Source organism: Mollisia scopiformis (genome assembly GCF_001500285.1).
Source record: "Mollisia scopiformis unplaced genomic scaffold LY89scaffold_11, whole genome shotgun sequence".
Lineage (NCBI taxonomy): Eukaryota > Fungi > Ascomycota > Leotiomycetes > Helotiales > Mollisiaceae > Mollisia > Mollisia scopiformis.
In genome coordinates, this window is record NW_017263591.1 from 300508 (window position 1) to 325417 (window position 24910).

A 24910-nucleotide genomic window follows, 5' to 3' on the forward strand; every position below is an offset into this window, starting at 1 on the left:
AATTGCCACTCCAAAGCGCCCTTAGTACAGTCGCTGCCGATGAATTTTGCCATGTCTAGAAGGAACATCAACGTTGAGCTCGCATATGTGGTGTTTGACAGAAGGAAAACGTGCAGTGTCAAAGAGACAGGAATGATGATCAGAATTCTGACCCTTGCCACCACCAGCACCTCCGATGCCAAGATCCTTCGGATCGCCTTTGTTGTGATAGCAATCACGCTGACGCTGTGCATCAGCTCGAATAGCACGGAATTGGAAGCCAATGCCACCGCCGGTGGCGTCTGTACCGAAGTACTTGGCCATTTCTGGGTATATCATCAATATTTTGTTCGGGGTGGGTTTGTTAACAGAAGGAAAGCGTGCTGTAAAGGAAACAAATACAATATAATGCAGCCATCTGACCCTTCTGTTTGCCCTTGACACTGTCAAGATCGATATCTTTAGCATCCCGACCGTTGGCCTTCATCTCCAGCTGAAGCTTTCCGATGGGCTTGAAACGATCTGTGAACTGGAATCGGATCCCATTTGGAGTGGTATCGCTTCCCATGATGCTCGAGATATCTGTGACAAAGTCAATAAGCAGCTGCATGCGCGTGAAAAGCAAGTGCAGATGACAAAATGCAGAACCCTAGACCATTGTTGTTCGCAGCACCTCCACTTAGGGTAATGTTCTTGCAGTCGATTCCATTCTTTCTCGCATTATTGATGAGTTTGACGTCAGCCTTGATGCGAGTTGCGAATTGGAATTTAAGACCGCCAACAGTTGTGTCGGAGCCGAAACATTGTTGAATCTCTGCACGACCATCAATATCGCTCTTGCTTCGTATGGAACAGAAGGAAAAGTGGTGCTGTGCTGGAAGATAAAGTTCTAACCATTAGCACCCTTGCCGTCGCCACCCATTGGAACAGCAATAAGCGGATCTTCACCACGCTCAAGTGCTTCGATGATTAGCTTGGCATGGGCTTGATTCCACGTTGGAATTGCATAGCAAGGGCACCACCCTTCAAGCCTCCTCCGAAGCATTGTGCAATGTCTGTGGAACAAATATCAATAAACGCTGGGAGATTTGACAGAAAGAAAACGTGCTGTGCAACATCCGAGAAGCCAATCTGACCCTTGCCACCCTCGCTGATCAGAACAGCCTGGAGTGGATCCTTTCCATGTTGAACAGCATCAACCATGGGCTGAACAAAAGGAGTGATGTCTCGTCGGAAGCGCTCTCGGAGAGCGTTGGCCTTCAAGCCACCACCATAATGCTTTGCCGTCTCTGTACAGGATGTCATCAATGCTGTCCCGGAACACAAATAAAATGGTGCTGTGCAAATGAAAAGAGAGCAATATTCCCTGACCCTTGCTGCTAGGATCGCTGATGTGAACCACCTCGAGAGGATCCTCTCCGTTGGCCACAGCAGCGACCATAGCCTTTGCGACTGGGGTGACATCTCGTTGGATGCGCATGCGAATGGCATCCTTCTTAAAGTCACCTCCGTAGTGCTTGACGATCTCTGTAAAATACGTCATCAATGTGAGCTTGGGTCATGGAAAGAAAAAGGAAAGTGTGCTATGCAAAATGAGAGCTCCAAAACATTCTGACCCTTGGGAGTACTGCCGTTGCCAGCTTTCTTCGAGATATAGCAGAGTTCGACGTCAAGAGGATTGCCACCAGCGTCCAGTGTATCTCGAATCAGCTTGACATCATGCTTGATGGTCCGGTCGTAGAAGTTTCTGACGTCCTTTCCCTTGGTAGGTGCCCCATAGCAACGCGCGATCTCTGGGTTGATAATTAACAATGCTTTTTGACTCGAGGCCATTCGAACGCAAGGAAAACGTGTAATGTGTTCGATAATCAAATATAAAGAATGAGCTGACGTTTGCCGGAACCAATAGTGCGGACGTTCTCCATTAGGACTACGTCCTTGGGATCTCGTCCATCGCCCACGGCCTGCTTGAGAGCCTTGATGTTGGGAGCCAGATCGCGCTTGTAATGGTTCTCAAACGCACTCCTGGTGCATTCACTGCCATAGAACTTCACAATCTCTGCCATCATCATCAATAAACAACTCTTAACGTCTGAAGGGGTGTTTGACAAAATGGGACTGTGCAATATGCTAAGAAAATGAGGATGATGTCCATGCTGACCCTTGCCTGGCTGACCGTCTCTGACATTCTCAACCATAGTGATGTCCTTGGGGTCAACACTTTGCTTGCGAGCATCTCGGATGAGCTTGACATTAGGCTGGATATTTCGGTGAAAACAATGCGTCAAGCCGCTCTTGGTAACATTACTACCGAAGCAAGCTGCTACTTCTAAATCAAATATCAACTCCAGAACTTCAATGACCAGATTGAAATAGCAGCAGGGCAAACAAAATGAAAACGTGTAGCGTGTATGACAGAAAGCGTGAGTATTGCTCTGACCCTTTCCTGGCTTGCCATTTCTGACACCCTCAACCAGAACGATGTTTTTGGTGTCTTTATTCTGGTCGAGAGCGTCTCGAATTGCCTTGACGTTGGGGGTGATATCGCGCTGAAAATGTGCTACCAAGCCGGTCTTAGTGCAGTCGCTGCCATAAGCCTTGGCGAGGTCTGTGATAAAAGATCAACAAAGGATGTAGAAGTAGTTGAACGTCGAGAACAATAAATGCAACTCCGAAATGCAAACAAATTGGATTACCATTGGTGCTCTGGAAACCCCCAAGTCCCCATGCCGGCAAGTCCTTCGGATCGCCACCATCAGCCAAAGTGTGAAGAACTCTCTTCGCAGCTGGTGCTACTTGACGGGTCCAGATATTCCTCAGTGAATTGACTGTAACATCGGTACCGAAGCATCTGGCCATCTCTGCACCAACATGTTAACACCAAGGCCTGGTGAGAAGGAATAGAAGAAGAACAAGGTGTAGTGTGTAGCATGACAAACAAGCGCAATGTCTGACCAGAAGAGCCGTTGCCACTCATGGCAGCCTCCCCACTCGTGTCTCCAACGTTGATAGTGATTGGATCAACGCCATTCTTGACAGCATCATTGATCAATTTTGCATCTGACTTGACTCGGCGAAATCTGTTCTCAACTGCAGACTTGGTGCAATCTCCACCAAATCTGGCAGCGATATCTGGGCCGGAAAAATCAATAAGAAGATCTGCGGAAACATAAAAAACATGTGTGCAGGACGCAAAACACAAAAGAAAAGCATTCGATCTTTGTACCAGTTTCGCTGATCACGATCTCGGTGGTATCGCGGCCTGCATCAAATGCAGCTCGTAAGGCTTTGGCATTATCGTTGATCACCTTCATCCGACCCCACACAGCTTTGTACGTGGTACCTCCGCCGTAGATCTTGCCGATGTCTAGTACAAGGAAGATTATCAGGAAGTAATAATTGCGGTAAAACAGCAGTTGACGGATAAGAGTGGACGATCATACAATGAAGCAGGTAGAGGGCGATAGTAAGGGACGTAGAGTTCAAGGAAATTTATTACATACCGTCATAGTTAAGCTTTAATCCAGGATGAGCTGCAACGATGGCAGAGAGCAGGCGGACGGACGATTCATAGGTCTTCCAGTTGGGCATTGTGGCGACCGTTGATTGATTCTGGAAAGCAAGCCCAATTAGCAAGGTTGTCCTTCATGTGTGTATCAAGGCAATGATGACGTGAGAGCTAAACGTGAATAGAAGCACGAGAGGTGGAAGATCGAGTAATACCGGTGGCTGATAGAAGTCGATCTGAAAAGGAATGGAATGTGGGATGAGGATGGAAGACAAGAAGCAAAGGAAGTGTTTATGACTTGAATATGGCTCGAGGCTGGTGTGTGTTTGTGTGAAGAGGTTTGTTGTATCAAGTTGAAGGCGAGGCGGGGTAGAGGTGGAGAAGTTTGAAGATGAAAAAGAGGCGAGAAGGGTTTGGAGGAAGAAGGCAGAGGAGAAGCCGCGCAACGGGAAGAATTGAAAGCAAGAGGGCAAGGACAACGATGGAGAACGATCTGGAAGGATGGACTGCTTACCTTGCGGGATCTTATGAGATTGTTGTTATTTCAAAGAGTCTTGACGTCGTTGGTCAAGATCGATTCGAGTTGTGAAGAGTGCGATCTGTTGTGACGAGAAATGTTCAGTTGAAGTTCCAGAAGAGGGAGAAGGATTCAAGAAAGAATGAGTTTGGATAGAGTTGAGTATGACTTACTATTTGAGTGTGGATGGGTGTAGCCTGTGGTAGTTGAAGAAGTTGTTGTTGTGATCTGGAGTTGAGGCTGGGTCGAAGTTGTTGTGGAAGAAGAGAAAGGCGAGGACAGAGTAGAGAGGCAGGCTTTAAATAATTTTTCCGGGGCGGCGGGAGTTCGAGTTGGCGAGGGCTGGGACTTAGCTTGGGAGTGAATTCCCGAGGAAGGAAAGAGCTCTAGAGGAGGTGTGGTGAAGTTCTGTTTTCTGGCTGTGCAAGTTCAAGAGCAAAAAGGGGATGTTTTCGAAGCGAAATCAGGCGAGAAATCATCAATTCTGGTCGCGAAGAGCCCATTCGAATTTCTACACTTGTCTCCCTTTATGATATTCTTACTTCTACAACTTTCAAGTTTGAATTGCGCTGTTGTTGTCATTGTCAGCTCTTTGGTAGATAATGGTTGTCCCGATGGCATTCACAACCAATTCACAAACTTACATGCATATTACGCGAGAACCTCGACAGGCTCCCAAAAACACCAACCTCCACATCCCTCTTCTCACAAATTCCCTTGCCTGGCTCCGCGCACCTATCAATTACTCTTATCTTGAAATTTGCAGCTTGTTTGTTTTTTTCGGGCTGTCGCACAGATCTCTCGGTCCGTGGCTTCGAAATGTGATATATGATGCCGATTTGGAGGGCCAGCCAGCCTATCGCGAAGAGCCAACATCTTTTTGTGGCAATTGATTTTGCAAGGACAGGTACTCAAGGACCTTGAATCTTCGGGATAGTTGCCTTTCAAGCAGAATCTACGAGGGATATCGCAGTCAGACGGGAAGAAGGCGCTGGAATCCGGCCGATCGTGTCATCGAGATCAAACAGAACGAGGAGCGAAGGTGTGGAAATCTCGAGTCGTCCACTACGCCAAAGCGGGGTTCAGTTACAAAGTCTTTGGTCTATACAAACAAACAATTATCTACCCCAGTCTCACATCTTTCTCGCCCACTGGCGTTCTCATTCCGGTGGAATGTGCATGAGGATGTGCAAGTCCATTCATCCTCATTCCCATCTCATGTTCCTTGATTACAGGTTCTCCCTTGTCTCCATACACCCAATACTGGCCACCAAGAAACAAATCGCAGCACATCTGGAAGATTCCGCAGAGCTTGAATGTCCACGGAATCTCACTGGTAGCCGTAAAGAACCAGAACATTTTCATAATGTCACCCGCTATCCAGCTCGCAAGTACTGACAAACGGAAACCCTTACACGATCGCGCCTTGTAGTTGGCAAGAATCTGCGGGAGCGGGAGGGTCGCTTCGATCGAGAGACCGATGATGCCAAGACTGGCGGAGTATAGTGAGTATAATGAAGGAATCGGGGAAAGGAGAAGCTCGAAGACTGTGAGGCCAATGAATAGGTAGAGGAGAAACTGCCAGTATCTGCATGTACCGTCGTCAGTGGCTGGTAACATGGTTTGATATCCTGAGAAATACTCACGGCTTCGGCGATCGCCATTGCCAAAAGTTGTACGGTCTTGAGACCCCCAGTTCGCCTTCTCTTGCTCCTACAAACGGCATGGATGCTTCTCCTCCCTTCGATGACGGTGATGGTCGATGATCCAATGCTACCTTCAGCAAGACTAATTGGATTGCAATCATGATGAATGACTGTATAAGTAAGGAAATATCGAACTTCGCGCCAGGATAATAGAACACTCTGCAGGACGACCCATCAGCTCTGTCTGCATCTTGGTTTTGATGCGTACTTACCTCAGTAATGATGCTACCAGCATAATCAATGGAATATCCATCGAGAAGCCGGCACTAGATTTTGTCCGGTGGATTGAATATGTCTGGTCTGCGTATGAAGTAATGGGCGATATGATTATGAAAATTGGAGCAATAAGCCCTGTAATGAAGGACACGATACCCATCTTGAAGGTGTTGCGCAAACGCGACGTGGAATTCGGATATGGGGTATTCGAATCTATAAATCGTCCATGTATGGTGGTGATATGTACAAAGAAAGAGAGTGAGAGCGGAAATTCATGCGTTGAAAGTCCGACTGTTGCTGAGAAAGTCGAGGCAAGATTGACGAGGACGAGGCCAAGTATTTTCAAAGCATGGAACTTTTGGGTGCCAGCACGGAGATTCAGGAAGGCGTTTCATTGGTTCTCGCGTTAATTGGCGGCCCCACGTTAAAGCCACTGAAAAGCCGCCTCGGTTTTACCTCGAATATTTTTTGACCCCGCCATAATTTTGAATCTCAAAAGATCATGTAGTCAGGCAGAGACTGTTGCACCCTGACAATATGGAGCATCTTACATTCCCGGGCGACAGCTGCTTCACCTCTTCCGAGGCTGAAAAGCTCAAGCAAAGAATCAATAGACTGGGAACGCAAGTCCGTGAAGTCCAAGGAATTGGGATGCACTACACGCACTTGAAGAACCCCGGAAACGATGCAATTAAGGCCAAAATTACCCAGCTTATTCCAGGAACCGCGGATGCCAAAATTCTAGAGAAGCAGCCAGGAAGCTTATCTGAGATTTACTATATTACACCTCGGAACATCTCACCATGGAGCTCCAAAGCCACGAGCATTGCTCATGTATGTGGCCTCAAAACCGAGGTGGAGCGCATTGAGAGAGGTCGCGCTATCTTGGTTACCTTCGTCGAGCCATTCGAAAGCGACGATATTCCTTTCAGAGATGTTCTCTACGATCGAATGACAGAGAAAATCAGCACGACTGAGCCAGATCTCCATCAGATGTTTGCTGAAGGCCAACCATTTCCTTTGGAGGTCATCGACCTGTCAGCTGACGGAGCCGAAGCTCTTGAGGTACTGAAGGCGTACAACAAAAAGCGAGGACTTGCTCTCGATCAACTTGAGATGGAGTATCTAGTCCAAGCATATAAGCAGGTTGGGAGATCTCCTTACGATATTGAACTTTTTATGTTTGCACAAGTCAACTCGGAGCATTGTCGACATAAGCAATTCAATGCCAACTGGACTATCGATGGGATAGGTATGGGCAAGAGTCTTTTCGAGATGATTCGGAATACCCACAATGAGAATCCGAAGTACACTGTGTCGGCGTACAGCGACAATGCAGCTGTGTTAGAAGGAGAGGTGGCAAGCTTCTGGGCACCTGATTACTCTACCGGAAGTTGGAGACAGACAAAGGAGAAAGTGCACTTTCTTGCTAAGGTCGAGACTCACAATCACCCGACGGCTATTTCTCCCTTCCCTGGAGCAGCAACTGGTTCGGGAGGTGAGATTAGAGACGAGGGAGCAGTTGGTCGAGGATCTACTCCGAAAGCAGGACTTTGTGGCTTTTGGGTGTCAGACCTATTGATCCCAGACCACAAAGAACCTTGGGAAATGGATTTCGGCAAGCCAGCACATTATGCCAGCAGTCTGGATATCATGCTCGAAGCGCCAATAGGTAGTGCGCGGTTCAATAATGAATTCGGTCGCCCGTGTCTTACGGGGTGCTTTCGTACTTTGTTGGCTGATGTCGATACTGCTGACGGTCACGATATACGTGGGTATCACAAGCCAATCATGATCGCAGGAGGCGTTGGTACAGTTCGTCCTCAACATGCTCTCAAGGATGGACGAGATGTCAAGGAAGGTGCTCATGTGATTGTCCTCGGTGGTCCAGCAATGCTCATTGGTCTTGGCGGAGGCGCTGCATCGAGTAACGCATCAGGTGAGGGTTCAGTGGAACTAGACTTCGACAGTGTCCAACGTGGAAATCCTGAGATGGAACGCAGAGCCCAGATGGTCATCAACGCATGTGTGGCTTTGGGAGAGAACAATCCGATTGCCTTTATCCATGATGTAGGTGCTGGAGGACTTTCCAACGCACTTCCTGAACTTGTTAAGGATGCTGGATACGGTGGGCATTTTGAGCTGCGACAAGTCGAGAATGCTGATAGAAGCATGAGCCCTCTGCAAATTTGGTGTTGTGAAGCCCAAGAGCGATACGTTATGATTGTCAACCAGGATGGTCTCAACAGATTCGTTAGCATTTGCAGTAAGTTTGCCTGACCCTTGGCTTATGATATCATGCTTACATTATTTTAGACCGAGAACGATGTGGATTTTCTGATGTTGGCACTGTTCTGGCGAAGGATCAAAATGGTGTCGCGAGGTTGATTGTCACTGATCGAGAGTCTACCCAATATCCTCGACCGATCGACGTCCCGATGTCAACACTCTTCCCTAAAGACAGGCGACTTGATCGCATAGTCAAGTCAAGGAAACCTGTTCTGAAGGCTTTCGACGCCCGAAAATGTCTTGTCGAGAACTACCCTCAGATTCCTGAGCATGATCTGTTGAAGAAGGCCATAGAACGTGTCTTCAAACTTCCCGCAGTCGGCTCCAAATCGTTCTTGATCACCATCAGCGATCGGACTGTTGGCGGTATGACCGTCAGGGATCAAATGGTCGGGCCATGGCAAACTCCTGTTGCTGATGTTGCAGTTACTGCTACCGCTTTGAATATTGGTGACAAGATCAAGAGTGGTGAAGCTATGAGTATGGGCGAGAAATCCACACTTGCACTCATCTCCCCCGGTGCTTCTGCAAGAATGGCCGTAGTAGAAAGTTTGTTGAATCTTGCTGCAGCACATATCCTTCGCGCAAAGGAAGGAGATCTTGCACGAGTCCGCTTGTCCGCAAATTGGATGGCTGCGGTCAACCACCCTGGTGAAGGTGCCGCTCTTTACGAAGCAGTTCATGCTATCGGTATGGACCTGTGTCCCAAACTTGGTATTAGCATTCCCGTTGGCAAAGATTCAACATCCATGAAAGCGTCATGGAAGGATCAACAAAGTGGCGAAGCCAAGAGTGTCACCGCACCTATGACTGTCGTTATTTCCGTATTTGCTCCTGTTGCAAATATCAGAAACACTTGGACGCCTGCTCTACGGAGAACCGAGGATGTCGGAGAGACCATTCTCATGTACGTTGATCTTGCACAAGGTCACAAAGCATTAGGTGGATCTGCATTGGCACAAACTTTTGGTCAACTCGGAAACCAAGCTCCAGATGTTAGAGATCCAGATTTGATTCTCGATTATTTCGATGCTATTTCACAGATGCACGAGTCTGATGTTGTACTTGCTTACCACGATATCTCAGACGGAGGAATGATTACCACCCTCGCAGAGATGATGTTCGCAGGTCGATGCGGAGCTGAAATCATGATTGATAACTTCACAAAGAGCTCTGCTCTTCCAGATGTACTGGATACTCTCTTCAACGAAGAGCTTGGTGCCATCTTCCAAGTCAGGAAATCAGACGAGATCAGATTCATCAGCTGTTTTTCAACTTGTGGTCCACCAAAGGGTCTGGTCAGAAAGATTGGGCGAGTTTCTCAATCGTCGAAGCAACAGTTGTCCATTCGTTATGGCCAGACTTCCATTTTGCGTATGGAACGCGCCGAGCTACAACAATTATGGTCAACCACTTCCTACCAGATGCAGCGCATTCGTGACAACATCGAGTGTGCAGACGCTGAATACGAAAATATTAAAGATGACCATGACCCTGGCCTCCACTACAAACTAACATTCGATCCCAAAGAGTCCATCCTCCCCCTCACATCCTCAATCACCTCCGTCTTCGCCAAAGCACCTCGCGTGGCAATTCTCCGAGAGCAAGGAGTCAACGGCCACGCCGAGATGGCCTTCGCTTTCAAAGCCGCTGGCTTCGACCCCATCGACGTCCACATGACGGATATCATCTCTGGCCGCTCTCTCGCAGACTTCGTCGGCATTGCAGCCTGCGGCGGCTTTTCATACGGTGACGTCCTAGGCGCCGGTCAAGGCTGGGCGAAATCCATCCTCATGCACGAAGAGAACGCTCGCCCCGAATTCCAACGCTTCTTCGCGCGTCCAGATACCTTTGCTCTGGGAGTTTGCAATGGTTGTCAAATGCTAACCAGGATCGCGGAACTCATTCCAGGGACTTCGCATTGGCCGCTCTTCTTGGAGAATAAGAGCGAGCAGTTCGAGGCTAGAGTATCCATGGTCAAGATCCAAGATAACTCCAAATCCCCCTCGGTGTTCTTGCACGGTATGAATGGGTCTTCACTCCCTATCGCAGTCTCGCACGGAGAAGGGCGGGCTTCGTTCAGACATCAAACCCACATCGAGGCTATGAACGCCGATGGCTTGATCCCGATCCGCTACACAGACAACAGGGGAAGCGTCACGACGAGATATCCATTCAACGCCAACGGTAGCCCGGAAGGTATCGCTGGTGTGCGAAGTCTTGATGGGAGAGTGCTGGCTATGATGCCTCATCCGGAAAGGACGATCATGGTTGATGTTGGGAGCTATGTGCCGAAGGAGAAGGTAGAGCAGTGGGGTGAGTTTGGGCCGTGGGTTAGGATGTTTAGGAGTGCTAGACGCTGGGTTGGCTGAACTTTGATATTCGGCCTTTGTATTTTGATTAGATTTCCATACTTGGGCTGGGTGTTGTTGAGAGAGTGGACAATTGATTATTGCATCAAAGTCGCAACCTATATCTCGTGTGCAACCTGATGATCTATTACTGTTGCTTTAGGATTGTCCTCCGTTTCTCCCGACTGAAAGGTGACATCCACAGATTGCTCAGTGCTTTCTTTCATTTTATTGTCCGACACAAATATCCCACTTCGCCAGTTCGAGCGTCAGCTGCCCGCTCAATTGCCTTTACCCAGATAATGGACAGATGTCGGAAACAGGAGACTTATAGTTCCTCCTGATATTGTCCGTCACTTGGAGATTGATTATGGGAGTATAATGTTGGGTATTTTAATATCGATATTTTTGACTTGAGAATGTTCGTGATTATTATCTGAGATAAGAGCTGCGACCAAAAGTTTGGTAGCACAGACCGACAGCGACAGACGTCCAAATTATCCTTCTAATAATGCAATGACCTTCCTAGCACTGTGAAATGCCCGCTACGCGCTCCTTTTATATGCCAGTACTCCACGCACACAGGGGTATTGATCTCAATCTAAACAACCAGTCTACAATCCTCAATGTCCCTTCCACATCAATTGATCCATCTTCTGCATAAGTTCCGGGATCTGAAACGGTTTACCCACAATATCATCCTATAACATATCATCAGCTAAGTACAGTACACTCCACAGATCAGATATCTTACCATCCCAGCCTCGATCGCCGTTTCCATCTGCTCCAACCTCGTGTTGGCCGTCACGGCAATAATAGGCACATGCCCAATAATCTTCCCTTCTCGTTCCAAGTCCCGAATTCGTCGGGTGCAGGCCAGCCCATCCATAACGGGCATCTCGAGATCCATCAGTATGAGCGAGAGGTCCATTTTCTTGCTCTGAGAAGAAGGTAGAGTGTCTTTCCATTTGATCGTTTTGGAAAGGAAGTCTAGGGCTTCGACGCCGTGGTTTGCGACGTGGACGATTGAGCCTGTGCTACGGAGCTGTTTGCTGAGCACTTTTTGGTTGATGAGATTGTCTTCGACGAGAAGGATGTGATAGTCGGATTTCAGTCGTGTTGGTCGCGGGGTGCCGTTGGATTCGGTGTTCGAGGAGGTTGGTAATCGTGAGTAGGAGATTCCGATGGGTGCTTCTACTAGGACTCCTGTGGCTTTTCGAGCTTTGATATAGAATGCGAAGGTGCCTGGAGAGTTATTAGTGGTGGTGTTGTCAAGATTGGAAGGAGTGTGTTTACTTCCTATTCCCTCACGAGATGCTACCCCGATTTCTCCTCCTTGTAGCTCTGTGAGTTCTCTTGATATGAAGAGGCCTAGCCCAGAGCCTCCGTATTGAACATGAGTCTTAGGGCTTGCTTGGCTGAATCTGTGAAATAGTCGTGTCTTCTCATCTTCTGAAAGACCCCTCCCTGTGTCTGTCACAGCGAAGTACAGGTATACTTGTTGCCCCGTACCCCAATCAGGAGCGAGAGTCAAGTCTTGAATATCATTAGAAGCCTTGGATGGAAACCACTGAATCTCTGTTGCTATTTCGCTTGGTGGGGTCAAGATTGAGGTTGCGAGATGGACAGAAATTTCGCGTTTGGATTCTGTCCTAGTGAACTTGATGGCCTGGAATACATTAGCTGGTCTCCAAATAATAGTATTTTTTGACTTACATTCGTGAGAAGATTAATGAAAATCTGCGTTAGTCGTACAGGATCACATAGGACCCAATCTATACCTTCTTGCTGATATGAGGACTCTACTGTAAAGTCTATACTAATCTCATGTGCTTGTAATTCGCTCTCAAACATTTTCAAGGTTCTCCTCACTGTAGATTCGACTTGGACTTGGACCGGGGTAACATGCAACATGGTTGAATTCAACTTGGAAAGTGTTAGAACGTCGTCAATGATTCGTTTCTGATGCTGAGCGCACAGAACAATGGTCTGTGCTGCATCGAGGTTGTTCTCTAGGAGATCTTGCAGCATGTCGATAGTCTGATCTTTGGTGCTTTGATAGTCGATGACCGAATTGGCAACACCATCAGCACACAGCATGATCGCGCTCAGAGGATTCCGCATTTCGTGACTAAGGTTCATCAGACGAACTTCTCAGAATGATGTGTGAGTTGTTCGTATACGTACGAAGTCATGTCTATGAAAGTCTCTTGTTGCTTTTTTGCTTCTTCTGCCTTCAAACGACTTTCCATCTGAATTCGCTCAGCAAGCTTGAAGCCTGAGATATCTGTCGTACATCCGAAAACTTTTGTCAAAGTTCCGTCGACAGAGACTTGAGGCAAAGCCAAGAACAAGATCCATTTTGCATCTCGTACTGCTCCTTCCTTGTCTTCTATCCAGGGCTTCTTCAGCCGCAGTCTGAAAATAAGGTAAGCATTCATACATATCACATTAGTTCCTTGTGAATGTTTGACGTAAGGGAAGGGATGATGAAGGGACGCCGAGACGAAACACATACTCCATGCTAATTTCTTCTCTTGCGACTGTCAACTTCTCCCAAGCCTCATGAAATTTTTGCCGATCTTGCTGCTCCACGCAGTTAAGAAAGGACATTGGGGAATTCTCTTCAAGGTTCCTTGGGTGGCCTATCATTTCGTAGCTGGAAGATTATCAGTATATAAGTTCGCTTGTTTCTCTAGGTTGAGAAATGGTCGAATCGGAAACATTAACTTACAACAGAGGGTTCGCCCACGTGATGGTGCCTTCATTATTAAATGTAAACATGCCTTGAAGACATCGTTAGTCAATCAAACCTCCTTCGGGATTGAGACTTGCCACAAGGAGCCAATTCTGCCATTTGTTGGAAATTCTTCGCGTGGTGCGCCGCCTCTTCAGTGGTCCTGGCAAGCTCTTCCTTGAGAGCTGCTTTGTGAAGAGCATCTTCCTGTGCGTGCTTTTGCCTACTGATATCGGTTCTAAGGTCGTTAGCAAACTCGTCGCTTCGAGATTGAGTAGACGACGAACATGCAGCCCATGATAGTCTTGAGTTTTCCATCCTCATCAAACTCCTGATCACAGGACGCAAGAATCCACCGCTGCTTCTCCTCTTTAGTGATCTCGTCGACCCATGGCTTCCGTAAGCGAAGCTCAAAGTTACGTCTGGCTTTCGTCGTGGTCAATATCTCCCATTCCACCGCCATCATTGGATGGTCAATTTCGGAAAGTACATTCATGAACGACCTTTTCAAGTCAGCACTAGATGCAAGGGACCGGGTTTTTGCGAGACGTACATTTCTCCTTCCAAGCCTCGAGGATGACCGGTGATCTCATACCCTAGTGCAATTCGTCAGGAAATCCAAACACAGATAGAACATATCACAGCTTACACATGTCGTTACAATATAAAATATTCCCATCTGGAGATAGGTAGTACATCCCAACAGGGTTCAGTTCCGTCATCACTTTGAATTTGGACTCACTGTCAGCAAGTTGTTTGTAGAGTTCGGACTCCTCCGAAGTCATGGTGTCAGTATTAGATCTTTCAGTGCTGAAGCTTCGACTAGAGCCTGGCGCAGATCTCGAACTTGAGCGACTTGATCGAGGGGTGCCGTGGCTCTTCTTCCGCTGACTTGGAACCTGCGAGGCACTGATCACTCTCCATCGTTTTCGAAGAGTACAGCAAGTCCAATACATATTCTTAAACTCATATCGAGGCATATATCCGTCAAGTTCATTATCGAAGTCAGGCATGCTGGTTGCCCATTCCTTGAACGCTGCCTCTGCTGCGGCTAAAGCAGCTGAGGGTGTGCGCGGTGGGGTAAGAGAAGGATAGTAAGTTTCTGCATTGATGACCCTCCTTAAGCCGTCGAAGAATTTCAACGACTTGTTCGACCAAGTGACCTTCAGGAGTCCATTAATCTCCTTTTCAGAAGCAACAAGGTCTATGATGAATGTTGGTCGACTGTCATTTTCAAGTAACTCTGTGATGCCAATGCGGTCCAGTGATCGCAGGTCGCTTTGTTCGGAGTCTCCAAACTCCCCAGTCTCTGTGTCTTAAGTCAGCTTGAAATTCATAGAGGCGGAATGCAGGGCGCTCCATACCTGAGGGACTTGGTGACGATGAGTCTCTGGTAGATAAATAGAGGTCTGATTGTGCACCACCCCGTGCCCTCTTCAGATGATGCCGATGCTCACCCATGGTCGGTCAGGCTGCACAGGATCGACAAGTCGAAATGGGTCTGGGCGATCTCTGCGGAGATTCTTCCGAGATGCATATAACTCTCTCTTTTAGCCCAAGGGTCAGTATCGAGGCATTCCGCCTCTTGTCGTTCATGTCTCATGGCCGGTCGTCGTTCAAGAGACCTCGCAGTTCCTGCTGTCCAATCTCGATGGTGGCGTTTTGATGTTCCACGATGGCTGAACATTGTGTACCATTTTGGTTAGGCCATGTCCACGTGACTGACTCACATCGCCGATCAAGCTGCGCGGACTGGTTCCCTTCTCTTTGAGAATGCAGAACTTCCTTTTGACGAAGACATTTTCTGACCTATCACGATGATGGAGAGTCAGTCACAACATTTATGAGCGAGATCACGAGAGAGCTTCAAACGGGTGATCGGTTCTGATCTGGAATCAGCAGCCAGATTCTGGATGCTCCTCCAGTGGCTCTCACTGACATCCCCTTTCATCCTCCCTTACTTGAAACTTAGGTAGCTTGGGCAAGTGTACTGGGCTCCAAAACAGAGAGGAGGCAAGAGATACAAGATATCTCTTCGTCAGAGAAGTTATGTTTTGTTACTTGATTGAAAACGATGCTTGTTGTTAATTGCTTTATGGGTTTCCTAGCCACATCCAATGCTACATCATAAGACTAGACCGAGACATTTCGAGTCGAGGATGATGCCCAGAATGTCGTAACTTCTTGTCACGTGTTGCTCAATTTGCCAAAACGGTGGGGAGGTTTATAATGCTATCTTTCTGAACGATTTCCAGTCGCAAGATCTCCATTTCATGCGATCTACGTTCTGTTTACTATGTACATGTTGCACTTCCCCGCCCCTCGCCTAGTCCCTGAGAAACAATTCCAAACAGACCCAAGAAAAACAAATATATGCCTCCCTTCTCCCTCAACTCCCCTTTCGCTTGCCCACCAAGTGCTGCTCAATTGCTGGGCGCAGTTATTTTGATCGCAACAGGCGTGCTATCCGTCTGGGAAGAGCCAGCACTATTCCACTTCAAAAACCACACGTTTGTCTCGTCGGTCGTCTGGGCCCAGAACTGAGCTTCATAAGTTCCGTTATCGATGAAGACAACTTGGCTTCCGAATGTGGCGAATCCGGACGTAACAGCGCCGGTGACGTTTGTGGTTTGATTGCCGGACATGAATCCTGCAGAGTCGTAAGCAGAGTCTGCTGTGACAATATAGAACTCTCCGACGTTGGTGGAATTGGTGATAGTTGCGTTCCCTAGATGTTTGTTAGTTGTTTGTACGTAAATGACTGGCAAATATGGAGAGATTCAAGGGATCAAGCGTTGTCTTACATGGAGCGGCACCAGTGCTGTCGATGGTCCATGTCAAGTTGGAGTAGCTTGATGAGGGGTCCGTGGCTATGTAAGCCATACCTAGAAGATCTCAGTCATGTTCGATGGCCGCTGGAGCTGCAGTCGTAGTCAGTGTCGTCGATCCGAGTAACGCGGGGCCAGACGGTGGGCTCTCGACGGCGGAAACAAGAAACACTGAGCCTCACTCAGATCATGTTCTCAGCCAAGAAACATCACAGACTCGTGGCCACATACGACGACCTTGAATATCCCAATTCAGGAAGGCTAAGCTTGCAATTTCGGTGTCGGACGAGCAAGTCAAACTCTGCTTCTGTCCATCCAGTTAGATATATAACAAATGTCCACATGAACGCTTGACAATCCTCATCTTCTCCCTGGTTCATCATCAAGTCTCTCATTGCTTCTCATTTCCCCTCGACAGGCTTCTTCCCTGTCTTTCATGTGGACAATGTTTTTCTCTTCTTTGTTCTTGGCTGCTTCTGCCTTGTCAACTGCTTTTGCGGCTCCCGCTTCTACTTCCAATCAACTCTCTAAGAGATGCACGAATAGTGCTACAGATCGCTCTTGCTGGGGTGATTATGATCTCTCCACCAATTACTACGAGACTGTCCCAGATACTGGGGTAACTCGCGAGTATTGGTTTGACATACAGAATGGGACTGCTTCCCCAGACGGATACGAAAGGCTTGTCTTGACCGTCAACGGGTCTTTCCCGGGTCCTACTATCATTGCCGGTTGGGGTGACACTGTTGGTGAGTGATTCCGTTCTTGGTATCTGATTCAAACTGACCAATTCAGTTGTCCATGTAACAAATTCTATGGAGAACAATGGCACCAGCATTCATTCCCACGGTAACCAATATTACCCTTGCCTCGCTTGCCAGAAGATACCTGACTCTTACTTATAGGTATCCGTCAAAACTACACCAACCAAATGGACGGCGTAGCATCCATCACCCAATGTCCCACCGCCCCAGGCAACAGCATCACCTACACCTGGCGGGCAACCCAATACGGCAGCTCCTGATACCACAGCCATTTCTTCGTACAAGCCTGGGACGGCATCCTGGGCGGCATCATAATCAACGGCCCCGCAACCGCCAACTACGACGTCGACCTCGGGAACCTCTTACTGAACGACTGGAGCCACCAAACCGCCGACCAGCTCAACGCCATCGCCGGTACCAGCGGCCCGCACACCTTCGACAACTGCTTGATCAACAGCACAAACACCTACAACGACTCCGGCTCGCGATTCGAGACCACTTTCGCATCTGGGACGTCGTACCGGCTCCGGCTGGTGAATGGCGCCGCGGACACCCATTTCAAGTTCAGCATCGACAACCACACCATGACGGTCATCTCCACGAATTTCGTCCCCATCGTGCCCTATAACACGACTATGCTGTCAATCGGGATGGGCGAGCGCTACGACGTGATCGTCACCGCCGACCAAGCCGTGTCCAACTACTGGATGCGCGCCATCCCGCAAGAAACATGCTCTGACAACGACAATGTCGATAACATCCTCGGCATCGTCCGCTACGACAGCTCCTCGACGGCGGATCCGAGCTCCACGGGGTACGACTACGAGGATTCCTGCGACGACGAAGATATCTCGACTCTAGTCCCGTACCTATCGTACCAAGTGGGCACCAGCGCGTCCGTCACGGACGATTTTATCGGGACGTTGACGGGCGGGGCAGGCGCTATTAAGTGGGAGATGGGATCTACGTCTTTTGTATCTCAATGGGATTATCCGACCGTGCTGCAGGTTGCGGAGGGGAATGATACTTGGTCGGCGGAGCAGAGTGCTATTGAGCTCCCGACTGCTGATCAATGGGTGTATTTTATTATCGAGACGACGTTTGCGCAGGCTCATCCTATTCATTTGCATGGGCATGATTTCTGGGTATGTCCTCTCCTCGTCTCTGAGATGTTAAATGTGTATACGTAGGTACTGATTTATCACAGGTCCTGGCCCAGGGCACGGGGACGTATGATGCGGATACGGTTACCCTGACCACGACTGATAGCCCGAGGAGAGATGTGGCGATGTTGCCTGGGACGGGGTATTTGGTGCTGGCTTATATTACTGATAATCCTGGTGTAAGTTTATTTTCTTCTCTTTTCGTGTGGTATTTGGAAGCTGACAATAATCATAGGCGTGGTTAATGCACTGCCATATCGCATGGCACACATCTGAAGGTTTCGCGCTACAATTACTCGAGCGTGAGAGCGAGATGGTGGCTTTGATGGATGTTGCGACTGTTAATAGCACGTGTGCGAACTGGGATACTTATGCTACTGAGGATGATATTGTTCAGGATGATGCTGGAGTTTAAGCGCGTTGCGATATATCCACAGGTTGAAGCATTTGTATCGGCGTTGTTCGGGGGATAGTCTTTTTTTGGTTTCTTTTGTTTGTTTCGATGGTTGGAAAATGTCAGAATATGGGATTCAGAACAAATCAGTTGAGAGAGGTACTTCCTATTGGGCATTTGGTGAGCTCAGTCCGTGTCTATGGCTCGAGTGTGGTGAGGAAATGCATCCCTCGTTTCATAATGATTTATAAGCTAGATAAGCCAAGAACTCAACACTAAACAGCCTGTCCACCTCACCTCTCCTCCCTCTATCCCCATTCCTACTCAATCTCCTAACCCCCTCCCAAATAACACACCCACTCACTTACCACCTCCACCCCCCTAACCTCCACCCACCCATTAATCAGCCATCTACACTGCATGTCCGGATCCAGATCTACTTACTATTTCAATACCCAACGCTTGAAATAGATTTCCGGCTCACTTGGAAGAAGGAAGATGAAAGGAGGAGTATGCTGAATGAGCATGGTGTTTGTGAGTATTATTAGCTGCGGGGAACGTAGAAAGGAAATAAAAGATATAATAGAAAGTATGAAGGAAGGAAGGAAACGTACAAGCTACTAAACCGAGGCAGAGTAGGTAGGGGGAAGGATTTCGCTTCGATTCGAGTGAGGCGGGGATGAGAGATCAGAATCGAGGGAAAGGAGGCGGTGAAGAGAGTCGGAGAAAATGTTGGGGGGGGGAGGTCATGTTGAAGACATTAAAGATTCTAAACAATAGTTCTAGTTCCCGTTCTAGATTGAAGAAATTACCTGTCATACAAAGAAGGAATCTCAACAACCTAAACTTCAAACCACCTCTTAAATCGAAACTACCTACCTACCTACCTACTTACCTACTTCAAACCCCAAAACACACATCATTCAAAAATGGAATAAATAAACCCCTTAATTACCTACCAACCTACCTACTCAGCTATGTACTCAAAATTAATTCCCTATAAAGAATACCCAGCCAACTCTACTTATATGAAGAAGTACCGGTAAATAATACCCACCACCCAGCTTACCCAACTTCAATAAATAAATCCTCTCCTCCCCTTTCCTTTTTTCCATGTCCTTCTTTACAAACAGAAGCCAGAAGCTTACCCCAACCAACCGAATACCATCCAACAGCAAAACAACAAATAAAAACCCAGCTCTCACTCTCACTCCCATTCCCATCTACTGTAAGAACACCGGACATCGGAACGAAACCCCCATGCGTTAGGCAACCATATATGTACCTAGCCTAGCTTGACCGTGACAAGCGAGAAGAACCCCTCCCCTGTTTCTCATCCCTCGCGCCCTCACTCCTGCATGTTGGATATTGGATGTTCACCGGAAATCTCGGATTTGATGACTGCCGTTTATTTCATTTCTCTCCTTTTCCTCGTCTCCTATTCACACTCACATCCTGTTTCTGCCGAAGCATTCCGACGCCTCCAGCCAAGCCAACACCGCAGTCCAATTAACCAGCCACCCATCTCTAACCACGTCCAGCGTCTCTCCATCCATCCATCTATTGATTGCCCGAGCCCGACCGGAACGCCAAACACTTCCTCCCGTAGGGAAGACAGAACCCCACCATATAACACGAATCAAAACAAAACAAAGAAATAAAAATTACATCACCACCACCACCACTACTCCCAATTCACGATTAAGAAGAAGAAGCCGTAGAATTCGCCGCCGACCAAACGGTAAAGTTGCCAAACTCCCAATACGCATCCGTAAACGCATCCGGATAATTCGCCACGTAATCGGTACACGTCCCCGGACCTATTTCATTTCATCCACATTAGCACATCACTTTCCTTTCGATAAGACAAGACTTACAATTCTCCCCATAAACACTCTGCGTGCCCGCCCAACTGCCGCAGAGATCGATATTGGCAATGATACTCTGATTCCGGAAATGGCTCGAGATATCACAATCCGTGTTCGGGAAATCGGCCGTGGCCTCGCCCCACGTGTCCGGTTCCGGACCCGTCCAGACGTCGACGGGGACGCTGTCGCGTGCAAATTGCCACATCCTGATCCCCGCGCTTCGTAGTTCCATGGCGAGGACGCCACCGCCGTTGGTGTTGAATGTGCTTCCGAAGGTCGTTTTGTCGGTGCTGGAATCGACGCCGCAGCCAGCGTTGTCGTCGGTGCTGTTCACGCAGGATGTTGTGAGAGACTTGCCGGTCTCTTTGCGTTTGACGCTCATGCTGCACCCGGATGAGGTGTGGAGCGTCATCTGGTTGTTGGTGGAGGAGACTACGTTGACGGCTTCCATGATGTCGATCTCGCCGTTTGTGGGCCAGTTGCTGGGATCCGAGAGCCATAATGCAGGCCAGGTTCCGCAGCCGAGAGGAGAGTGCTTTACGTCGAAGATGAAGAGGTTGTCGAGGCCGTATTGCTTCTTGGATGTTACGCGGACGGAGAAGCGGCCAGTGGAGGCATTGGGGACGGATGTGTTGGATACGGAGGTGTCGACCCTGAGGAAGGCGGAGGATGAAGAGGCGTAGGTAAGGTTGAGGGAGGTAGCTTCATCTTCCGGGACGTAATGGACGAAGCCGGATGATGGATCGTAGCCTGTAAAGTAATCGAAGTTGTCGAAAAAATCGGCTCCGGAATCTGGGTTGGTTAATGATTGATCTGAATGAGATGAAAAGGGACGAAACATACAAGTTTCCGCAAGTGAATAGGACAATTCGCTATAGTCCGGATATCGGTTCGCCTTGGCTTCGACCACAGCAACAACAATGATGATGATTATGATGGCAAGAATGACGGCCGAGAAGGTCAACCATCCTTTCTTTCCCCAATACTTGAAGTTGTACCACGGATGGTGGTGGTATAAGGTATCGTCTCTATCGACTTTATACTCAGGCGGTGGTCCCAACGGTCGTCCATAGTTATCCGTCATCTGAAAGTTTGAATGTGCACCGTTCTTTGCTCTCCCAGCCATATCCCGAATCGTAGCGAATGACATATCTTTCTTATCGTGCTCCAAATCTTCCACAATACCCACTTCCAACTTTGACGCAATAAACGAATGTCGGTCCGGTGCTGAGGATCTCCCAATTCCAGTCGAGGCAAGTAGATCCCGGCTTTTCTTTCGAATGTGCTTCACTGCTTTTGGAGGCTTCCAGTACTCCAACGGTCGAAACGACTGTGGTTGTTGTGATGGCTGCCCAGCAGCTGCGTCGGCGGGTGGCATCTCGTATATACCTCGCCTCAAGCGAGAGATTTTCTTGATAACCTAAAAGAAGGGGCAGCCCACTCTTCCAGCTAACGACGTAGACACCCCACTTGGTTGGTCAATCACCGCCTTCCGAGCCAAATTATATCGGGGCCGGTCTGTGAGGTGTGGTATGGGTGGTGTATGCACGGCGGCGTGGCGCGGACTGGATTTGGACACGATGTGCAGGGGTCGACGAATACACGAATACAAGTGCGATACGATGACATGCGACTCGCCAGCGTGGGCGACGGCGAGAGCGACCATGTGGACTTTTAATATCAAAAGCCGGAAGGACCCAGTCTTTATGATCGGATGGGGTTGTTGGGAGATGGTCGTCCTTGAAACGCGTGGCGAACTGTCAGGACGTTTGGGTTTGGGACAATTCGGATCAAGCCTGTCGCGAACATGGACTTGGACGGCAGTATGGGGGAAACAAGAAAGGGTGTGTCCCTCCGCGGTGGGGAAGATGGGAGGGAGAGAAAGAGGGAGGAACGAATGGGAAGGGAAGGGAAGGAAAGAAAAGGAACGAAACAGGGGAGAGATATTCGGTTTATGCCATCTGATGTGACTCGATGTGATTGAGGTGACGGCGACTCCAACAGAACCAACTCGGTCATCGTCTCCGTCACTCCGTCTCAACTTACTCGAGTACCGGCCTCAGTCCAGAGCGTGAAGCACATATGGTTGGTTGATACGGTGATGTGACGCTGCAGAAGGTTTGCAATGAGAGGACTCTGTTGCAGTGTGTGCATAGGAAGAAGCACATGCGTCGTTTCAGTACCGCCAAGATGTCGCCCTCGACGCCAGAAACAGGGAACCATCCCTCAAAACGTCCCAGGCCAAAGGAAAACTGTGGAAAACGGTGGCCGCCGATCAAACGAGGGAAGGGCCGCATGCGATCATAGCGCTGGCTGTCCTGAACATCGTTTTCTATTAAAAGAAATATCCTCTCGGAGATCTTGATCACTTCATTTCGAGAAAGGGATGGATATCAAGCTGTGCAGGCAGCTGTTTCCTGTCCCTGTGAGCGTTGCAGTCAATTGATAAGGTGCCGCAGACCCCGATCTTGCATGCACACCTGGGCAAGTACCGGAGCATTTCCCTCCTTCGTCGGATGTCGAGCAACAGCGTTTCAAGCACTCCTAAACAGAATCTTGAATTATCATGTCTTTTATGCGACAAGTCTCGATTCATCTGAGCTCGAGGTCAATTCTCTGTGTGGCGTGGAGGGACTTCGGCAGTGCCAGTCTTGAAGTCTTTGGAGCCGATCAATAAACCCTGCCGCGTCACCATCGTCGTGGTTGATCCACTCGCGGTATCAAGCTTTGCGTCCAGACTTGGCTTTCTTCTATTTAATTCCAATTCTCCAGCTTCTGTTGGATCTTGACATTATGATTCCACCTCCCACAGACTCCAGTTCATAGATGCGTTGTCATTGGTCTGGAATCTTTCCGTGCAATAGTTCCTGGTCCCGGATACCGGAGTAAGCCAATCTGACCCAGCTACCGGCCTTGCGATCACGTACTAGAGAGCCATTTCCCTCTCCCGACTCTTAAAGACTATAAAACATTTAATGTGATTAACATTCTTAAAAAAAAAAAAACTTATTCCAAGCAATGATCTATGCGTAATTTAATTTAAACTTAATAATAATCGTTTTATAAAAAATTTATATAATCTTAGCAATCCCTGATCAACTTTCAAAGAACAAGCAAGAAACGAGCACAGCATGCTTTTATAATTTAAAAAAATATTTATAAAACGCCGCAATTAATTTTGAATACATAACTCTGTATACAATATATACTTTAGCAAAAAAAAATTCGGGATATTTGAACCTATTTCAATTATGCGACCAAATCCGGCTTGATTTTCTTGCTGCTTGATGAATATTAAATATAAAAATACATTTGAAACTTATAAAATGCTTTAATTTGTATTTGTTGTAAGAGTTTCAGAGCATAGCAGTAAAATAGCACCAGAAATATTAGTAGATCTTTCAACATATTATGGGATTTCCCTAGGGGGAGGACTGTACTTGGCTCGTTCCGTTATACCTCAACTTATTTATGACAGTGACCTCAAGCATGTCGCCCCAACAAGCCTGCAACTAAGGCCCGGGATATACTTCGTTGAACAGCTTCGCTTCTGTGAAGTTGAGTCCATCGGCATCACATGAACCATCGGCCACTACAAGTGTATGTATATTGACACAAGACTCCCTCGGGAGCGAGGATTTCGTAATCAGTGTTGATGTCGAATCGTCGCCCAGTCTTCTCGCTCTTGAGCCAGCATGAACGATCTTCGGGTGTAGAACAATTTGTCCGTTCTGCACCCATATTGGCGTACTTGCACATAAACTCTGACCCATCACCTCGAGGTCGTCTACCAGGAGGGTAAAAGATTGGTCCATGGCGAGCAGGCCTGATCAATGATGATGGGATGTCTCCAAATAATGGCTTCTGCTGGATGCCATACTCGTGGAACGATGGAAAAGATGATAGACTGAGAGCATAAGTTACTGCTGTCCAGAATCTCTCAACAAGCTTCATTTGGGCGTGTTATAGACAAGTTTTGACTCGGTAGAAGGTCTGGCTTCTGAATGACCTGGGAAATAGTCGGGGCATGATTCAAGTTAAATGCAAATTTGACGGGAATGGGAGATGATGGTTGGAATGCGGCCATACGGAAGAGAAAGGCGGACTCGGCAAGGGACAAACCGCTACAGAGACATTGATGACATCGGCATGTATCGTGCAGTGATTTGAGATAGAGCGGATTTGAGTGATCGCTTAGGTAGATCTTCACAAGTTCGTGAAAGCTACAGCTTCTTGATCGGTTCTGCCTCCATCGCCAGGCAAGTGAGAAGGTTAATCAGTTCAAAAGTTGCACGGCAATGGAGATGGGCAAGGGCCAAGTCTTTTTCAGAAGTTCAATTGCCTTACAACCTTTCGTTCCCCCCGTTCCCTGGAGATGAGAGCAATTTTTACTTAGCTCGAGCGACTTCATCAAAAGTAGACCAAATTCCTCCCTCAATCGACGAAGCTAGGTCCAGCAAATCCACCACGACCACCATCCGTATCCATCTCACTTTCCTTCTCCATCTCCTCCTTCTCCATCTCCTCCTTCTCCATCTCCTCCTTCTCCATCTCCTCCTTCTCCATCTCCTCCTTCTCCATCTCCTCCTT

General features: G+C 48.1%; 8 protein-coding genes across 8 annotated transcripts; 2 read left to right on the top strand and 6 right to left on the bottom strand.

Moving 5' to 3' along the window:
- Nucleotides 1-343: 343 nt before the first annotated feature.
- On the bottom strand, nt 344-3570 carry LY89DRAFT_583877 (uncharacterized protein; the record flags this gene model as incomplete). The annotated part of the gene is made up of 6 exons (XM_018209235.1): nt 344-583; nt 1896-2063; nt 2175-2299; nt 2935-3138; nt 3206-3346; nt 3483-3570. The coding sequence occupies 6 exons, from the start codon at nt 3568-3570 to the stop codon at nt 344-346; spliced, it is 966 nt and encodes a 321-aa protein (XP_018071711.1).
- A 1078-nt stretch (nt 3571-4648) lies between these two features.
- On the bottom strand, nt 4649-6244 carry LY89DRAFT_644787 (uncharacterized protein). The gene is made up of 3 exons (XM_018211845.1): nt 5923-6244; nt 5651-5869; nt 4649-5592 (listed from the first exon to the last, which is right to left on the bottom strand). Exons 1-3 carry the CDS (start codon nt 6084-6086, stop codon nt 5127-5129), a joined length of 849 nt encoding a protein of 282 aa, XP_018071712.1. The 5' UTR covers nt 6087-6244; the 3' UTR covers nt 4649-5126.
- Nucleotides 6245-6408: 164 nt separating this feature from the next.
- LY89DRAFT_781572 (phosphoribosylformylglycinamidin) lies at nt 6409-10678 on the top strand. Its single transcript, XM_018222489.1, has 2 exons — nt 6409-8192; nt 8243-10678. Exons 1-2 carry the CDS (start codon nt 6464-6466, stop codon nt 10585-10587), a joined length of 4074 nt encoding a protein of 1357 aa, XP_018071713.1. The 5' UTR covers nt 6409-6463; the 3' UTR covers nt 10588-10678.
- A 511-nt stretch (nt 10679-11189) lies between these two features.
- On the bottom strand, nt 11190-14764 carry LY89DRAFT_733212 (uncharacterized protein; the record flags this gene model as incomplete). Its single annotated transcript, XM_018219775.1, has 12 exons — nt 11190-11267; nt 11321-11811; nt 11863-12235; nt 12283-12697; nt 12754-12984; nt 13085-13225; nt 13301-13352; nt 13405-13541; nt 13591-13806; nt 13857-13899; nt 13953-14612; nt 14668-14764. The coding sequence occupies 12 exons, from the start codon at nt 14762-14764 to the stop codon at nt 11190-11192; spliced, it is 2934 nt and encodes a 977-aa protein (XP_018071714.1).
- An 894-nt stretch (nt 14765-15658) lies between these two features.
- Nucleotides 15659-15984, bottom strand: LY89DRAFT_684426 (uncharacterized protein). Its single transcript, XM_018214874.1, has one exon. The coding sequence runs from the start codon at nt 15946-15948 to the stop codon at nt 15727-15729; it is 222 nt and encodes a 73-aa protein (XP_018071715.1). The 5' UTR covers nt 15949-15984; the 3' UTR covers nt 15659-15726.
- Nucleotides 15985-16473: 489 nt separating this feature from the next.
- LY89DRAFT_706965 (laccase) lies at nt 16474-18648 on the top strand. Its single transcript, XM_018217565.1, has 6 exons — nt 16474-16880; nt 16927-16980; nt 17037-17090; nt 17181-18040; nt 18103-18237; nt 18294-18648. Exons 1-6 carry the CDS (start codon nt 16568-16570, stop codon nt 18471-18473), a joined length of 1596 nt encoding a protein of 531 aa, XP_018071716.1. The 5' UTR covers nt 16474-16567; the 3' UTR covers nt 18474-18648.
- A 1505-nt stretch (nt 18649-20153) lies between these two features.
- LY89DRAFT_584482 (glycoside hydrolase family 16 protein) lies at nt 20154-21404 on the bottom strand (the record flags this gene model as incomplete). The annotated part of the gene is made up of 3 exons (XM_018209263.1): nt 20154-20272; nt 20330-21112; nt 21164-21404. The coding sequence occupies 3 exons, from the start codon at nt 21402-21404 to the stop codon at nt 20154-20156; spliced, it is 1143 nt and encodes a 380-aa protein (XP_018071717.1).
- A 2395-nt stretch (nt 21405-23799) lies between these two features.
- On the bottom strand, nt 23800-24304 carry LY89DRAFT_746907 (uncharacterized protein). Its single transcript, XM_018221107.1, has one exon. It carries the CDS (start codon nt 24272-24274, stop codon nt 23894-23896), a length of 381 nt encoding a protein of 126 aa, XP_018071718.1. The 5' UTR covers nt 24275-24304; the 3' UTR covers nt 23800-23893.
- Between the last annotated feature and the right edge of the window lie 606 nt (nt 24305-24910).

Excerpts from the sequence above, each read along its gene's own strand:
- LY89DRAFT_706965 (XM_018217565.1), top strand. The coding sequence starts at position 16,568 with ATGTGGACAATGTTTTTCTCTTCTTTGTTCTTGGCTGCTTCTGCCTTG. Across the intron at positions 16,981-17,036 it reads CACCAGCATTCATTCCCACG|GTATCCGTCAAAACTACACC; the intron begins GTAACCAATATT and ends TCTTACTTATAG. Across the intron at positions 18,238-18,293 it reads ATATTACTGATAATCCTGGT|GCGTGGTTAATGCACTGCCA; the intron begins GTAAGTTTATTT and ends CAATAATCATAG.
- LY89DRAFT_684426 (XM_018214874.1), bottom strand. The coding sequence starts at position 15,948 with ATGTCCGGCAATCAAACCACAAACGTCACCGGCGCTGTTACGTCCGGA.
- LY89DRAFT_644787 (XM_018211845.1), bottom strand. The coding sequence starts at position 6,086 with ATGGGTATCGTGTCCTTCATTACAGGGCTTATTGCTCCAATTTTCATA. Across the intron at positions 5,870-5,922 it reads CTGGTAGCATCATTACTGAG|AGTGTTCTATTATCCTGGCG; the intron begins GTAAGTACGCAT and ends GTCGTCCTGCAG. Across the intron at positions 5,593-5,650 it reads CAATGGCGATCGCCGAAGCC|ATACTGGCAGTTTCTCCTCT; the intron begins GTGAGTATTTCT and ends CGGTACATGCAG.
- LY89DRAFT_781572 (XM_018222489.1), top strand. The coding sequence starts at position 6,464 with ATGGAGCATCTTACATTCCCGGGCGACAGCTGCTTCACCTCTTCCGAG. Across the intron at positions 8,193-8,242 it reads CAGATTCGTTAGCATTTGCA|ACCGAGAACGATGTGGATTT; the intron begins GTAAGTTTGCCT and ends ACATTATTTTAG.
- LY89DRAFT_746907 (XM_018221107.1), bottom strand. The coding sequence starts at position 24,274 with ATGAAGCTTGTTGAGAGATTCTGGACAGCAGTAACTTATGCTCTCAGT.